Source organism: Nicotiana tabacum, chromosome 5, assembly GCF_000715075.1.
Source record: "Nicotiana tabacum cultivar K326 chromosome 5, ASM71507v2, whole genome shotgun sequence".
In the NCBI taxonomy this organism is placed as follows: Eukaryota; Viridiplantae; Streptophyta; class Magnoliopsida; order Solanales; family Solanaceae; genus Nicotiana; species Nicotiana tabacum.
Window position 1 is genome coordinate 15,342,572 of NC_134084.1, and position 16,652 is coordinate 15,359,223.

At 36.1% G+C, this 16,652-nt stretch overlaps 2 protein-coding genes across 2 annotated transcripts; both read left to right on the forward strand.

The window, feature by feature from the left end:
- Positions 1 to 338: 338 nt before the first annotated feature.
- On the forward strand, positions 339 to 2,288 carry LOC107790769 (uncharacterized). The gene has a single exon (XM_075252747.1). The coding sequence runs from the start codon at positions 339 to 341 to the stop codon at positions 2,286 to 2,288; it is 1,950 nt and encodes a 649-aa protein (XP_075108848.1).
- Positions 2,289 to 6,715: 4,427 nt separating this feature from the next.
- LOC107792393 (pectin acetylesterase 8-like) lies at positions 6,716 to 9,381 on the forward strand. Its single transcript, XM_075252652.1, has 13 exons — positions 6,716 to 6,826; positions 6,954 to 7,043; positions 7,163 to 7,245; positions 7,332 to 7,458; positions 7,514 to 7,593; positions 7,676 to 7,762; positions 7,859 to 7,983; positions 8,153 to 8,213; positions 8,329 to 8,385; positions 8,480 to 8,557; positions 8,653 to 8,758; positions 8,865 to 9,010; positions 9,103 to 9,381. The coding sequence occupies exons 1-13, from the start codon at positions 6,799 to 6,801 to the stop codon at positions 9,193 to 9,195; spliced, it is 1,161 nt and encodes a 386-aa protein (XP_075108753.1). The 5' UTR covers positions 6,716 to 6,798; the 3' UTR covers positions 9,196 to 9,381.
- The last annotated feature ends 7,271 nt before the right edge of the window (positions 9,382 to 16,652 follow it).

Consider the following 16,652-nt stretch of genomic DNA (forward strand, 5'->3'; position numbering starts at 1 on the left):
ATGGTATCAGAGCGGGAGCTTCGATTTTGTATTCGATTCACGAGATCTATTGGTTCTCCCTTTGTTGATGATTGTTCAAACCTAATCGCACATATACAGATTCATTTCTCCATGAATTTCGAGATATAGCTTAAGAACAGGTTTTGTTTTACTTCTGATTCACAATTCTCTGAGAATCATTGTTGAATTTCATTCATCTTATATTTTTAGATATCAAAGTTTCTTAGATTTCTCTGTAATTCAAAAGTACGAGGCCCGATGAGAACGACAATCCAACAGTACCAACTGTGAATGAGCCTCTGAGTCAATCAGGCATTGACATTAGTAATTCTCTATACATGCATCCATCTGATAATCCTGGGGCAACCTTAGTTCCTGCTCCTTTTGATGGCTTTGGTTATCGATCATGGAGAAGAAGTGTGATGCGAGCATTGTCTGTGAAGAATAAATTGGGATTTATTAACGGAGACTGTAAAAGACCAGATCTAGATTCTCCAAACTTTCGCTTATGGGAGAGGTGTGATGACATGGTCACATCATGGATCTTAAACTTTTTGACTAAAGAGATTGCAGATAGTGTTGAATACGTAACTGATGCATTTGAATTGTGGAGAAAACTTGAGGATCGATATGATCAAACAAATGGAACAAAGTTGTATCAAATTCAGAAGGAGATCAATGATATGTCTCAAGGATCACTTGATATTACCAGTTACTATACGAAAATGAAGAAACTATGGGAGGAGCTCAATACTTTGATTGCTAAATCTCATTGTACCTGCAACTGTTCGTGTGGGGCTAAAGAAAGTATGCATAAAGCAGAGCAGGATAGGAGGCTCATACAATTCTTTATGGGATTAAATGAGACATATACTGTTGTTCGAGGGAGCATATTGATGATGAATCCTCTTCCCTCAATTGCCCAAGCCTTTTCTTTGTTAATCCAAGAAGAAAGGCAGAGGGAAATCAAGCCCACTGGCCATCTGGTACTGGAATCATCAGTTTTGAATGCCAACACAACCAGACCTAACACATTCAGGACAAATTACTCTCCCAACAACAATCACAACAACAGAAACAGACCTTTTTGTGACTACTACAAGAGGCCAGGACACATTAAAGAGAAATGCTACAAGCTTCATGGATATCCACAGAATTTTGGTCACAATCAGAATCCAAACATAGGACAAAACAGTTTCAGTCAAAACACAAGGCAAGGTTCCAACTATAACTACAGCTATAACTCAAACAACAATAGTGCCAACAGATTCAACAGAGGCAACAGGACCCTAGCCAATGCACATGTGGCAGCCACTGAATCTCAACTTGAAGAGAATGATAAATATGTTAGTCATGACAATCATCAGAAAGTGAGCCTTACCAAGGAAGAGTACAACCAGTTGGTGACCCTGCTACAACAATTTCAGTCATCTGGGATAGGAGATTATGGAGGTGGTACCAATGCTACTTCAGGAACAGTAAACTTTGCAGGTATAATAGCTTGTACCTCCTCAATTGATTTTGGCAAACTTTCATGTGAATGTTTCAAGAACAAATCTGACTCATGGATTATAGATTCAGGGGCATCAAACAATATGACCTTCAACAGATCCCTATTAACCAATATAATCAACCTACCTAATCCCTTGATAGTCATACTTCCAAATGGCTATAAAGTAAAGGTGACAGAAATAGGCAGTGTAATTCTCAATTCTAAGATCACTTTAGATAAAGTGATGTATGTTCCAACTTTCAGATACAATCTAATCTCTGTTCACTCTTTAGCTTCTCACTTAAGTTGTATTTTTGCCTTCTTCAATCTCTGTTGTGTGTTGCAGTCCCCTTCAATGAAGAGGCCTCTGGTGATTGGTAAGGTGAAGGATGGGCTATACATCCTATGCCCAAGTTGCTTAAAGAAAAACAATGCAAGTCTTGCAGAAAAGGACAACTCTAGACTTCCTGCCATTTCTACTTGCTGCACTTGTGACACACACTGTCCAACTCATTCTATTGTAAATGTACCAGTCCACACCAATAAGTGTGTCTCCTTTCCCTCTCTCATTGTAAATAATTCATGTGCAAGTGCTAGTAAACATGTTCCTTTTGAGGATGTATCTTCTGAATTGCCTGGTTTCTTCTCTCAGTCTTGGTCTAAAAATAATGTAAATGTGTTGTGGCATAACAGGCTTGGACATGTTCCCTTTGTGAAGATGAAAAGGATTGCTTCCATTTCTGCTAATTTCTCCCCTAAACAACCCTTTTATCTGTACCATTTGTCCAATGGCTAGACAAGAAAGATTACCTTTTCCTCATAAAACCAGTGTATCTAACAAAATATTTGAGCTTTTGCATGTTGACCTGTGGGGTCCATATCATATCCCTACACATGATAAACACAAGTACTTTATCACCATAGTGGATGACTATAGCAGATCTACATGAACACATCTTTTGTCCAGCAAGAGTAATGCTATTGATATTCTTAAAAACTTCATGTCCTTGGTGGAAAACCAGTTTGGTATCAACATCAAGTCCATAAGATCAGACAATGGACTAGAATTTACCAGTGGAGAAGCAACCAAATTGTTTCAATCCAAAGGAATCATTCATCAAAGAACTTGCCCATATACACCACAACAAAATGGTGTGGTAGAAAGAAAACATAAATACCTTCTTGAAACAGCTAGAGCCCTCCTTTTCCAATCCAAATTAACTCTAAGATATTGGGGTGAATGTGTCCTCTGTGCTACATCTATAATAAACAGATTACCATCCAATTCCATCAACACTAAAACCCCATATGAGCTGTTGTATAAGAGGAAACCAAAATACTCTCATCTCAAGAGCTTTGGCTGCTTATGCTATCCCACTGTACCAATACCACATAGGGACAAGTTCAATCCCAAGACTGCCCCTCATGTCTTTGTTGTCTATCCTTTCAACACAAAGCGGTACAAAGTTCTGAATCTGGCCACTAGAAAGATTTACATTTCCAGAGATGTGGTGTTTAATGAATCTATCTTTCCCTTTAACTGTAGCATAAACAAGTCTTCCAATTCACTTATCTTTTACCTTGTTCCTTTCATTGATTCACTTGATGAGCATCTTTTTAAGAACACAGGAAACATGCAGACCACTGAAAACTTGAGTGACCAAGGAAATGTGGATAACACACCTATCTCTATGTCACTTATACATGCAGCCAGTCCTTTATCTCATGGAATATCTAGCCCTTCACCACATAACACATCATCAGAACACAACATTGAACAGACAGATACAGAACAAATCCATCCAACTATACAGTCACACAGAACTCACAACATTGAACAAACAGATACAGAACAAATCCATCCAACTAGGCAGTCACACAGAACTCATAAACTCCCTACATATCTACAAGACTATGTTCACCCCTTACCTCAATTCAAGAATAATTCCACTTCCTTAAATGCTTTATTTTCTGCAAACCAACACATTGCCTCTGATCTACTAACTCCTGATAGTCAGGCTCTTGTGAGAAATATTTGTCATGACAGGGAACCATCATCATATGAGGAGGCAGCTATTGATCATGCATGGCAAGCTGCTATGACACAGGAATTTGATGCATTACATTCAAATAATACATGGGACTTAGTAATGCTGCCACCTGGGAAGCAAGTAATTGGATGTAGATGGGTGTACAAAGTGAAACACAAAGGAGATGGTAGCATTGAGAGATTCAAGGCCAGATTAGTTGTTAAAGGGTACACTCAACAGGCAGGAATAAATTATATAGAAACTTTTTCATCAGTTGTAAAGATGACAACAGTCAGAGCTTTAACAACTACATCAGTCAAGAAAGGTTGGCTCATCTCACAGCTAGATGTAAACAATGCCTTCTTGCATGGAGATCTCAATGAGGAGGTATATATGCAGGTGCCACCTGGGCTAGTGTTAGAGAAGCCAGGCCTGATATGCAAACTGAATAAATCTCTTTATGGGTTAAAGCAGGCAAGCAGACAATGGTATGCAAAGTTGACTGAGGCACTTTATTCAAGAGGATACACACACTCCATGTATGACTACTCATTTTTTTACAAGAGAAATGGAAGTGACTCAGTGTATATTGCTGTGTATGTGGATGATGTGCTATTAACTGGGACTGATGAACAAGAAATTGCTCAACTTAAGAGGTTCCTACATGAGCAATTCAAGATCAAGGATCTGGAACAGCTTCACTATTTCCTGGGACTAGAGGTTATGTATAAGAAAGATGGGATCATGATATCACAAAGGAAGTTTGCATTGAACCTGCTAAAGGAGTATGATTGCCTGAAACACAAGACCTGCTCTTCACCATTGGATCCAAATGTGAAACTAAAGGCCGAGGAAGGAGCAGTATTGCAGGATCCTACTTATTATAGGAAGTTAGTAGGGAAACTGAATTTCTTGACCAATACTAGGTTGGACATAGCATATGGTGTTCAGCATTTAAGTCAGTTTATGCAGAAACCCAGGGAGCCCCATTTGAAAGCAGCATTCCATTTGCTAAGGTACCTGAAGAATGATCCTACCCTGGGAATCTTTATGTCAAAGGATGGAGATCACACAGTCAGATCCTACTGTGACTCTGACTGGGCTGCTTGTCCAGATTCTAGGAGATCCATCAGTGGTTATTTGGTGTTGCTAGGCAACAGCCCCATCAGCTGGAAGTCCAAGAAACAAGAGACCATCTCACTGTCTTCTACAGAAACAGAATATCGAGCCTTGAGAAAAGTTGTAGGTGAATTAGTGTGGCTACGCAGGTTATTTGAAGAACTGACTGTCCCCTTTTCTCTACCTATTTCAGTTTACTGTGATAGTTAGTCTGCATTATACATTGCCAGGAATCCAGTATTTCACGAAAGAACCAAGCATATAGAGGTCGACTGCCACTTTGTACGTGATCAACTCCAAGCAGGCCTGATCTCTCTTCAACATATCAGAACTGATGACCAACTTGCGGATGTTTTGACTAAAACCTTGGCAGGGATCAAGCACAGTGCTGCATTGGGCAAGTTGTCAGTGTTTGCTACACCTCCAACTTGAACAATACAAGTTAAGAACTATAATTATTCTCTTAGTTAGTTGATTATTATGACAGTTGTACAGTTAGCTTAGCAGTTGTTAGTTAATTGTCTTAGCTTAGTGCTTAGTCTTAGCTTTGTATATAGTGGAGACTCAACTCACTCTTTCAATTCAATTAGTTTAATTGCACAATTCTGGAACCTTCTCTCATTCTCTCTCTTCTCTCTCTCGGTTCTCATGGTGGACAATCCACAACTTCACTTCCATTGAAGCACAACTTCAGATAATGGTAGAAGCTTAATTACTATTCCATTGACTGAATTTTGACAACAAGCAATTGCATATAATCTTGTAGTTGCATATAATCAAGTAACTGCAACAATTCATACAATCTAGTCATTTTCTGTCACATTAATTTTCGGTTGTATATGTATATCTTATTTTAAAAGTAAGGCAAGCAACCAAACAATATATTATACGTATTCTATTCTAGACCTTGTATGCTTTATTTTATGTTATGTTGAAAAAGACATTAAAAATTGCTAGAATTTATGTCTTAAAGTACAGAATAAATTAAATTTCATATTCATCATGAGAGAATGTTGAAATAGATTGTTTTGATGGAAACCTGTAATTAGAGAAGTGTATCATTATTTCTCTCTATTCTGATATAGTGAGAGAACAGAGTCACATGCATGGCCAGAATTTTCTTGGTCCGAGGCAATACATAAATCTTCTTCAATATTAGCAAGAAAAGGTCACATAGCTAGGCATTAATATGGATACAAGAACATCCTCAATGTGGTAATACCATTTAATAAAGTTGGCCAGAAAAATTTCCTTCTTTTTTTTTACCCCCGAGAAATCCCCATCTGGTGTACAATTTTATTTTATTTTTTAAAAAAAAGGTCAGGAAATTAGGTGTATTCACTTCGTTCTTATTCTTTACGACTAGTTTAGAGAGAGAGGGAGCTATTTCTAAAGGATTTCAAGATGTGCATTATACATTTATTAATATAATATGACTAATCATAAAATATACTCCATATTTGTTCAGAAAATTTAGAATTTTGAAATAAATGTAAAATTGGGTTAGATAAATATATAGTATATTTTTTTAGGAAAATATTACTTTATCAACGATCTTTATGATTTAGGAAAATATTACATTATCTTAATTTACTCTGACTGTAGGGAGAAACAGAGTCACATGAATTGGCTTTGTCCTGCAAACATAAATCTGCTCCAAATTTAGAAAGCAAGAGTCACATAGTCAAAAACATTTTTAGTAACCGTGTGTTAAAGAAGATCTGTGCAACAATTTGTTTATAAGCAGTTCAAATATTAAGTATTTGGGGGACCGATTTAATTAATAGGCTGTGGAATTTGAAAATAAGCATATCACATGCATCGACTAACCCAAATATGATATTATATATTCCATTTATAGTAAAGTTGGCCAAAAATAGTTTCTGAAGCTCATTTAAGTGGCTGCTAAGAATGACCAAATTGGTTTCTGAAAATCACGTGCATGGATTATACGTGCTAATAGTGATCTCTAAATCACCTCTAAAATGAATAATTATGCTTTATTAATTCCAACCAAAGCAGTGCCTATAAAAAAGGCTCTAAATATTACCCTTCAAAAGCATAATTAGCTCAGTACTACTCCTTTCATCTTCTTCTGCTATAGAAAGAGAGAAAGCCCTTAAGCTTTTTTTTTTTGGTTCTCTTCTGGCTGTTAGAATGGAGAAAGTCATGGCTACAGTGTTTTGTACGTATTATAATACTCCGAATGAACTCCAACCACGTTCACTGTTTATTTAGTTTATTCTTTGCTCAATAAATTTCAATCGTACACTAACATTTACTACTAACATTTAGACGTTTATCTTGTTTAGTTTCTCTACTGTGTCTTTGGACTACAACTGAAGCGAAGGACCTCTACGTTAATATAACCTACCTCGAGACTGCCATAACGAAAGGAGCAGGTGACAATTATTTTAGTTTCGTACGAGTCTTACAATTTTATGTATTTCAAATTATATCTCTCTTTTTTAAATACGTAATTTATAATTTTAAGTTGATGTGTTTTATGTTGTTTTATTAGTATGCTTGGATGGAAGTGCTCCTGCATTCCACTTTCATCCTGGAACTGGCTCAGGAATTAATAGCCGGCTAATTCACCTTCAGGTTAATTAATTTAACTCAAATTTTTACTACTACTACGTATGTTATTTCGGTTACAATTTGGCTCATTTTCAAATCTGAATTTCTAGGGTGGGGGATGGTGTGAAACCACTTCAGACTGCCTGGCTCGTGCAACTACGGACTTATCTTCAAAAAATATGTCAAAAATAGCATATTTTACTGGAGTTCTAAGCAGCGATCCTCAATTTAATCCAGGTGGTTTATAGGCTATGTGTATTTACCTTTTTTTAAGCACTATGTTGTGGCACTAACGTCTACAACTGGAACAGAGTCAAGGTTAAGTATTGTGATGGGTCATCGTATACTGGCGATATTGAAGAAGTTGATCCCGTATGTGAAATCTTCTCATTTGTCGTGTTAGAAGTTTATCTTTGTAACTCAATGTCTAACTAGAAATGTCAAAATATTTCAGGATACTAACCTCCACTTTAGAGGAGCAAGAATTTTTGAAGCTATCATGGAGTATTTTTTAGGTCAAGGGATGATTTATGCTCAAAATGTATGTCTTCTCCCTACCCCGCTACACCCCCCCCCCCCCAAACTTCTGAATTCTGATCCCTTAGAATACAAAATAATTTCAATTTTTTTATGACAGGCTATCCTCAGTGGAACTTCAGCAGGAGGGTTGGGTGCAATCCTACATTGTGATAAGTTCAGATTATTTCTCCCATTAATTGCTAGAGTGAAATGTATCTCAGATGCTGGTTTCTTTGTTAATGTGTAAGTTTGGTCACTGCACTCAAATTTCTAAGTGCTCTTAAAAAAAAAGAGAGAGATAAAAACAACTGCACCTTATCATTAAATTCCTATAGTTGTGGAATAATTTTCTATGCTACAATTGAGTAGTTTTTTTTTTTTTAATTCTAATTCTCGAATGAGTTTTATGCAGAGAAGCTATATCTGGTGAACCACTTATTGAGGAGAAGTATAAGAGAGTTGTTGCTTTGCACGTAAGAAGCATTATTTAAAATAGTTTCTCTTTTCTTATCGTTATTATATATTCACTTTACTATTTTTGTTGTACCTTATGTATATAAACATTAATTGTTGACTCTTGTACTTTAGGGATCTGCCAAGAACCTGCCACTCTCTTGCACGGCCTTGAGCTCAGACCCAAATTTGGTAAGAACAATTTTATTTGTAATTTATTTCTTTGTGGAAAAAATGTTATCCAACATGATCTTTCTAATTAATATGAAATCCAATGATTTGGCAGTGCTTCTTCCCTCAGTACGTAGCAAGACATATTTGCACACCTCTTTTCATTGTCAATTCGGCCTATGATTCTTGGCAGGTTAGAAAATCAATTTTTATGATTAACAAATTGTTTTCATATATGCTTCCTTTCAAATTCTAAATGGTTTAGCCTTTTTTATTCTTGAAAATTAGATAAACAATAGTTTGGTTCCTCAAGTTGCTGATCCTAACAATGAGTGGCTATATTGCAAGCATGATATAAATATATGCTCACCAAGTCAAATCCAAACTCTCCAAGGTCAGTACCAATTATAGATGGAATTAATATATATAATTCTCTTTTAATCTGATTTATCTGACAATTCCTCTATTATTTAACTTGCTATTGAATTTTTACGTTTCAGATTTCAGGTTGAAGTTTTTGGAGGCATTGAACGAACTAGGACCAAGTATATCAAGAGGTTATTTCATTTCCTCTTGCCATTTCCACAATGGCATTGAAATACAAAATTACTGGTCCTCCAGAAACTCTCCAACGTTAGCTAACAAGGTCATTTTCAATTATTTTTTTTCTTTTATGTAATTTTCAGTTTTATTTATTGTGTTGTTATTTGATTTTTGAACTCTAATTTATTGAAACAGACAATTGCGGAAGCAATTGGAGATTGGTTTTTCGACCGAAGTGAATTCCAGGGGGTTTATTGCCCCTATCCTTGTGGCAAATTTTGCCAGTAGAGGTGCTCATATTGTACTACTATTTCATTTTATTTTTTTTTAGAAGTGGAGTATCTAGCAGTGTAAGAAGTTTTTTTTTTTGGTTTTTTTATTTTTTTTTTGTTAGTTAGCTCTAGTATCTTAGATATTGTCAGGCAACTACTCATGTAATTGCTTAAGATTATTCGTCAAACTTTAATATATTATCTCAGTTTGAAATGTTTATTTCGTTTTTTTAAGCCTATTGCAAGCATGCAATGAACTATGATTATTGCAAGAATGCAATGAACTATGCAATGAAAACATACAAAAAAATTTGAAACTCCCAAATGAGTAAATGCATTTGCATTATACGTTACAATGTCAATTAATCTATTTATTAACCATTTTATCTTACATAAAATTGATCAAGGATTATCAATCAGAACAAAACTGCTGTGAAGACGTAGCTAAAGACTGTCAAAATTACGTAAGGAAACTTAATTCCATCAATTTCTTTAATGTGTTCGTTGTTGCTAAATTTATTTATTGAGCTCTTTGCATTTCGTACATCAAATCTATTCAGCTTTTTTTTGTTTAATCTTAAATTCATATATTGAGGGATAACGTGAAATTAAGAATTTAAAAAAAAAATATAGGAATTGGAAGGGAAAGGAATCAATCAAGCTTCTTCCTTAGTTTTATTGATGCAAAATGCAAAGAACTCCTACTAATCAGTTCCTGTTTTTATTTCATCAATATGGCCATAAATGTATTTATTCAGTTTTAGGACATAAATCCCCGTAAATTACAAACTTTTGTAATATTCAATAATAGATCTTCTGAGTATAAATAAGTGTGAGGTATAATATGTATCAATAATGTTAACCATCGAAAATTGTTGTTCTCAATAAGCTGTGGGTTTTAAAATTAAGAAGCCATACTCACATTTTGTTACATTATTATTACGATTACCTATAGTTTGAGTTGGGGGAATTTGGGCAAGAGTTTATTAAATTCACAAGTGCAATTACCAAATATTATTTCGGATGAACAAGAATAGCTCTATTTTTTGTTTTGGGTAACACTTCAAAAAGGATTTTTACCTAATTAATTTATATTTTGAAAAAGATGGTCACCAATTAACAAAAGTATTATCGTGCAGGAAATATATATCAAGAAAAAGATGTGTTGTAAGAAAACTATAGCGGTGTTGCAAATTTGTATATTTGTCTTACTTTTATTTCCTGAGACATTGGTAAATTGTATTATAACTCATGAAGAAATGCTGCTCCTTTGCTATTTGGAATGCGTGGAAGACTATACAATTTATGGTTGGGACCTATTTAAGGATCATACTGCAGAACAAATTGACGAAAAATGCAAAAAGGGTGAAAGCTATAGGCCATGTGAAATTGAGGGAGAAGTAGTTCATTAAAATGCTATTTTCTTATATGATTCTTTTAACAATAGATAGTGAAAAATATATAATATAGGATCTTTATAGGATAATTTTCTTCTGTTCTTATTAGATTAAATTATGTATACATTGTTGGTAGTAGGTAGGTCTCGCTACCATTTCAGCATAATCAAAAGTTTATCGAAATATAATATTTTTGAGTATTGCAAATTAGGATGTTGAATCAATGCTTTGCTACTACCCAAACAATCAAAAGTAACAAAATAAAAAAATTCATATGTTAGATCCCTCTACTTCTCTCAATTACGAATTTAGTGGCAACAATTGTAATTGTATAGTACAATAGTCGTTGCCCGTTGACATTAGTAAAAACTCAAATGGAGAACGATCAAGGTGTCGTACTGTCCGTACTATTTTCTAGCATAAGTTGTGTGATGATCCAAAAGGTCATCTCGTATTTTAGGATCCAATTCGGGATTCCGAGGTTTTCAAAACCTTATTTTCTTCCTCCTCGATTTGTGTGCATAGTCCGAGCGCATTTCTGGAAAGCCTAATATGGAAATTTAAAAAAAGAAATTAAATTTTGCCTTAAAAATTAATTTAAGTTGACTTCGGTCAATATTTTGTGTAAGCGGACCCGGACCTGTGATTGGATGGTCCTGAAGGGTCCGTAATAAAATATGGGACTTGGGCGTATGCCCGGAATCGAATTCCGAGGTCCTTAGCCCTGAGAAATGAATTTTTGAAGAAAATTATTAACTGAAAAATATAATGGTTTTTTAGAAATTGAATAATACTTGATCTTGTTTGTATCGGGCCCGTATAGTGGTTCCGGAGCCCGATACATGTTTAATATGGTATTTAAGTCATGTCTGTAAAATTTGGTGAGAAACGGAGTTTATATGACGTGGTTTGGACCCTCGATTGTCAAAATAGAAACTTTAAGCGTTCTTGAGATTTTCATTGATTTTGATGCTAAATTCATTGTTTAAGATATTATGTTGGTGATTTGATCGCACGAGCAAGTCCGTATGATGTATATAGACTTGTGTGCATGTTTGGTTTGAAGTCCCGAGGTCTCGGGAGAGTTTTGGATAGGCCACGGAGTGTTTTGAACTTAGAAGTTTTGCCGGTGTGTATCAGTTCTGTTGCAAAGCCTCTGATCTCGCAATTGCGAAGAAGTCAAGGCAGGGGGACTTTTCAATTGTGACCAAGTGTTCGCATTTGCGAAGGCAGCGGAAATTGCGAAGGTTCGCATTTGCGATGTCCTTCTCGCAATTGCGAGGTTTCGCAAATGTGAAGCTCCAGTCGTAATTGCGACATTTGTGCCTGTTAAGTTGGGTCTTAGACGGGATTTTCAACTCATTTCTCAAATTTTCAAATCCTAAGCTCCTATAGGCGATTTTCCAAAGAAAAGTTCCTCCCCGAATCATAGGTAAACAATTTCTAACTCATTTCTATTAATCTACTTCATCCTTTTACAAGATTTCATCACAAAATCTAGGGATTTTCATGGAAAATTGGGTGTTTTGGGGTGAAATTTTGGGATTTAGACCTCAAATTGAGGTTGGATTCCAAAACCAATTACATATCCGGGCTCATGGGTGAATGGGTAATCGGGGTTTGGTCCGAACTTCGAGTTTTGACCAAGTGGGTCCGGAGTCGATTTTTGACTTTTTGGGGAAAATATTGAAAAATTAATAATTATGTATTATAATTGATTTCTTTAGCATTTATCGATATTATTAAGTTAATTATGATTAGATACAAGTGAATTGAAGGTGGAATCGAGAGGTAAAACAGTAATTGTGGCTTGATTTTGGCTGAAGAATTGAGATAAGTGTTGGGTCTAACCCTGGCTAAAGGGATTAGGTATTGTTGTCTTATTTGCTACTTGTTAGTTGTTGAGTACGACGTATAGGTGAGGTGGCGAGAATCTATAAGTTGTTGTCGGGTCATAGCATGATAGTGAATCTTAGACTTGTGATTATTGTGTTTCCTTATACGTACTGTCCATGCCTAAACTAGTTATTCTTCTTGTTAATAAAGTCTTAGCGTGTTCTCCTGATTTTGGGATAATTGTTGAGTATTGACTCTAGTTGAGATTCTCACTGTGAAGTAAATGTTGAAACGAGGTTGTTTATTGATGATTCCCTTGTTGAATTGTTATTGTTTCTGTTGTTTGGGTGAGGAAGAGTGTAAAGCACGAAGGATGATGCCGTGCACTTTACTATTTATCCATATGGTGAGGAAAAGTGATAAAGCACGAAGGGTGATGCTGTGCACATTTACATTATTCATATGGTGAGGAAGAGTGATAAAGTACGAAGGGTAATGCCGTGCACATTTCTATTTTTATTGCATGGTGAGGATTGAGCGTAAAAGCACGAAGGGTGATGTTGTGCATTTTCTGTTGCTGTGTTTATTTGTTGTTATCGGTTCAAGTGTTCTAGCTGTTTAAATTCTTTTACTGCTGTGATTCTTTGTGTTGGAACCCACATAGCATGTTGCCCCCTTCCCGTTCATTTCTGCTTATTTCTTAATGTTTGTTATTATGTTAGTATATTGTTTAACTGCAGAGGTTTATATTATTTGTCGTGTCCTAGCCTCGTCACTACTTCGCCGAGGTTAGGCTCGACACTTACCAGTACATGGGGTCGGTTGTACTGACACTGCACTCTGCACTTTCTGTGCAGATCTCGGTACTGGACCATACTGATCAGAGTTCGAGGTTGTTGCCTTCAGTCCACCGGAGACTCAAGGTAGATCTGCCGGCGTTCGTAGACCCGGAGTCCCCTTCGCTCCATTTTTAGTTCCTGTTTTCTTTCATTCCGAAAAACAAATGTATTTCCTTGAAACTAGTATTTGTAGAAATTCTTAGATGTTCGTGGATTGTGACACCAGATCATTGGGGTAGTCATGTATTAGAATTGTTGAATTGTTATAACACTTCCGTACTTTATCTTTGTTTGGTTTTAGCTATTATTTATTTCTGTTCTGGTTAATAATTAATGTGATAAAATCATATTTGTCGGCTTGCTTAGCTTTCAAGGGTAGGCGTTATCACGTTCCCGACGGTGAAAAATCCAGATCGTGACAAGATGGATCCTACAAAACTTGATTTTACAAGCCTGAATCACGAAACCTTAGCATCAAAACTTCTCTAATAAGGATGTATTGGTTTTGTGTCATGATATATTATAATTGATCAGATTCCTTCATGCTGGTGAATAATCCGTGGGATAGCAAAGGAAATATGTTATAGATTGATCAATCATACCTTTCGCAGCACCCTGGCTATCATCGTTCTCTGCTTCCAAATTAAGCTCGCTCATCCCTCCCTACAACATGCATTTCTTGCAATATCGAATCCCACAACTCAATACTAAATCATAAACCTGATGCTTGGAACTTAGTTAACAAAGAGATATATGGACATACTCATAACACATAATATTTCTTTGAAGAGTATTGTGACAAAGATGCTGGACCATCTCAATTATTAGCATTCGTTCATTCATTTACTGAATGCATCTTTCGTTTTTCAGAAATCTGTATATATACAGGAAGGAATTTAACCTTGTTTAGTGGATGTAAAATTAAACTAAATATATAAATAAAGAAATACGAAGGCATAATTGAAATGTTAAGAGGCTAATAAATATTTGTAAAATCCAAACAAGCTACAAAATATATGCTGCCAATAAAAAACCAGAGGTAAAGAACTGCATAAATATCAATAGCAGCGGGTTAGGAATTTAGCGATTGTATGATTACTTTATATTAATCTCAATCATTCAAGATATTAAAGTGAATTAATAAACTATTAAATTCGATAAGTTATTAAGAATGGCAAATTGATACATGAAAGAACTTCGCATTAAATACTATAAAGCATTCACACAAGGAGCATACATGGGATATTAATACTTCAATAACTCAAGACACTCTGCGAGCAGACTATATTTAGTTAAAAGCCTCTCAAGTACATGTAATGTGAAAGAAGTTAACTGAATATGCGAGCACAATTAAGATCGATAGATAATTAAAGTTATATTGAAAGAATTTTCTAGTAATTATGTCTAAAAGAATTATTCCACTGGGTATGTGTAACCCTAATAAAAACGTGTATGCTCTGAGTTCTTTGAATAAAGTAGAAACCAAAAGAAATTCATGCTAAAATCTGAATGGTAAATTTTGCCATGAAATCACACAATAAGAAATGATAATACTCTTATCTAACAAGGTACAATTACACTAAAGGCTCAAGAGTAGAAACTAAAAAGTAGCAATTAGCTTTAAAAATCAATATTTCTGAAAACCAATATGGTAAATCAAAAATCCAAATCAGAAATTGGTTGGATTCGATTATTTCGTAATAAATTGAATAAACAATAGTCTTATTAAGTGGTAAGAGATAAATGTGGGTCAGATTTTGAAGTATATAAAGTATTATGTAGAGATAATTTGAGATAAGAACATCGAACTTACCAAGGAAACGATGAAATGGATTCTCTAGTGTTGGAGCGGAACAAGGTTGCTTACATGAATATGCAACTGTAACGACTCAGTCGGTCGTTTCATGAGTTACCGCTCCGTTTTCCCCCTTTCTGCTTCTTATCGTTTTGTTCAGTTGTATTATATGTTATCGGGTTGATTGGTTCGGGTTCGGAGAGGTTTTGGTAAGGTTTGAGACACTTAGTCTCTTCTGAGTAAGTTTAAGTTGGAAAAGTCAATCGGATGTTGACTTATGTGTTAAAGGGCTCGGATGTGAGTTCCGGTGATAGCTTCGGAAGGTGATTTGGGACTTAGGAGCGTGGTCGGAATGTGCTTTGGAGGTCCAGAGTAGATTTAGGCTTGAATTGGCGAAATTGGAATTTTGGCGTTTTCCGGTTGATAGGTGAGATTTTGATATAGGGGTTGGAATGGAATTTCGGGAGTTGCAATAGGTCCGTTGTGTCATTTGGGATGTATGTGCAAAATTTCAAGTCATTCGGACGTGGTTTGATAGACTTTTTGATCAAAAGCGGAATTTGGAAGTTTTTGAAATTCTTAGGCTTGAATCCGATGTGATTTTGGTGTTTTGATATTGTTTTGGGCGTTCCAAAGGTTGGAACAAGTTCGAATGAGGTTATGGGATATGTTGGCATGTGTTGGTTGGGGTCCCGAGGGCTTCGGGTGAGTTTCGGATGGTTGAACGGACCATTTCAAGTTAAAGAAAAATTGCAAAAATTTGTTGCAGTGTTGCAGACAAATTGTGCTTTGCGTCCGCGAGTGGACCCTCGCGTTCGCGAAGGGTTATGATGGGAGGCTGGAGATTTGTCCTTCGCGTTCGTGGGGGAGGTCCCGCATTCGCGAATCGGAATAGGAAGCATCGCGTTCGCGAGATGTCTGATGCGTTCACGATGGTTTGACATGCTGAGGCATCGAGTTCGCGATTGTGTGGTCGCGTTCGCATAAGAGAATTTTGGTCAATGGTATTTTTGTGCTTCGCGAACCGCGATGCTTTGACCGCGTTCGAAAATAAGGACTTCTGATCACTGGGCAGAATGTTTTAAAAGGCCATTTTCGCGAGTTTTGGCCTAAGTCCACCACTTTTTAATCGGTTTTGAAGCTTTTTGAGAGATATTGAAGAGGGAATCAAAGAGAACTTATTGGAGGTAAGAATTTTGGACTTAATACTCAATCCTATTGTGATTTCTACCTAATTAAACATGAAATTTGGGGGATTTGAAGCTTAAATTGGGGAGTTAGGGCTTGGAAACTTGAGACCTTAATCTAGTGATTTGGGGGGACATTTATGGTCGGATTGTGGTATTCTTGGTATGTATGAACTCGTGGGAGGATGAGGATTCCATTGATATGACTTTTATCGAATTTCGAGACGTGGGTCCGGGGGTCGGGTTGGACCAATTTCGGGATTTTTGGTATAATTTGATTATTTTCGCATGGGCTTCGATCCTTTAGCATATTCTAATGTTACAATTCTGATTTTGGGTAGATTAGGCGCGAGTTGAGGCTGAGGCGAGAGGCAAAGGTGTCACGGAGTAGTAAGTAATCATTGTAAATATGAAACTGA

Excerpts from the sequence above, each read along its gene's own strand:
- LOC107790769 (XM_075252747.1), top strand. The coding sequence starts at position 339 with ATGCATCCATCTGATAATCCTGGGGCAACCTTAGTTCCTGCTCCTTTT.
- LOC107792393 (XM_075252652.1), top strand. The coding sequence starts at position 6,799 with ATGGAGAAAGTCATGGCTACAGTGTTTT. Across the intron at positions 7,594-7,675 it reads ATATTGAAGAAGTTGATCCC|GATACTAACCTCCACTTTAG; the intron begins GTATGTGAAATC and ends AAAATATTTCAG. Across the intron at positions 7,763-7,858 it reads GGATGATTTATGCTCAAAAT|GCTATCCTCAGTGGAACTTC; the intron begins GTATGTCTTCTC and ends TTTTTATGACAG.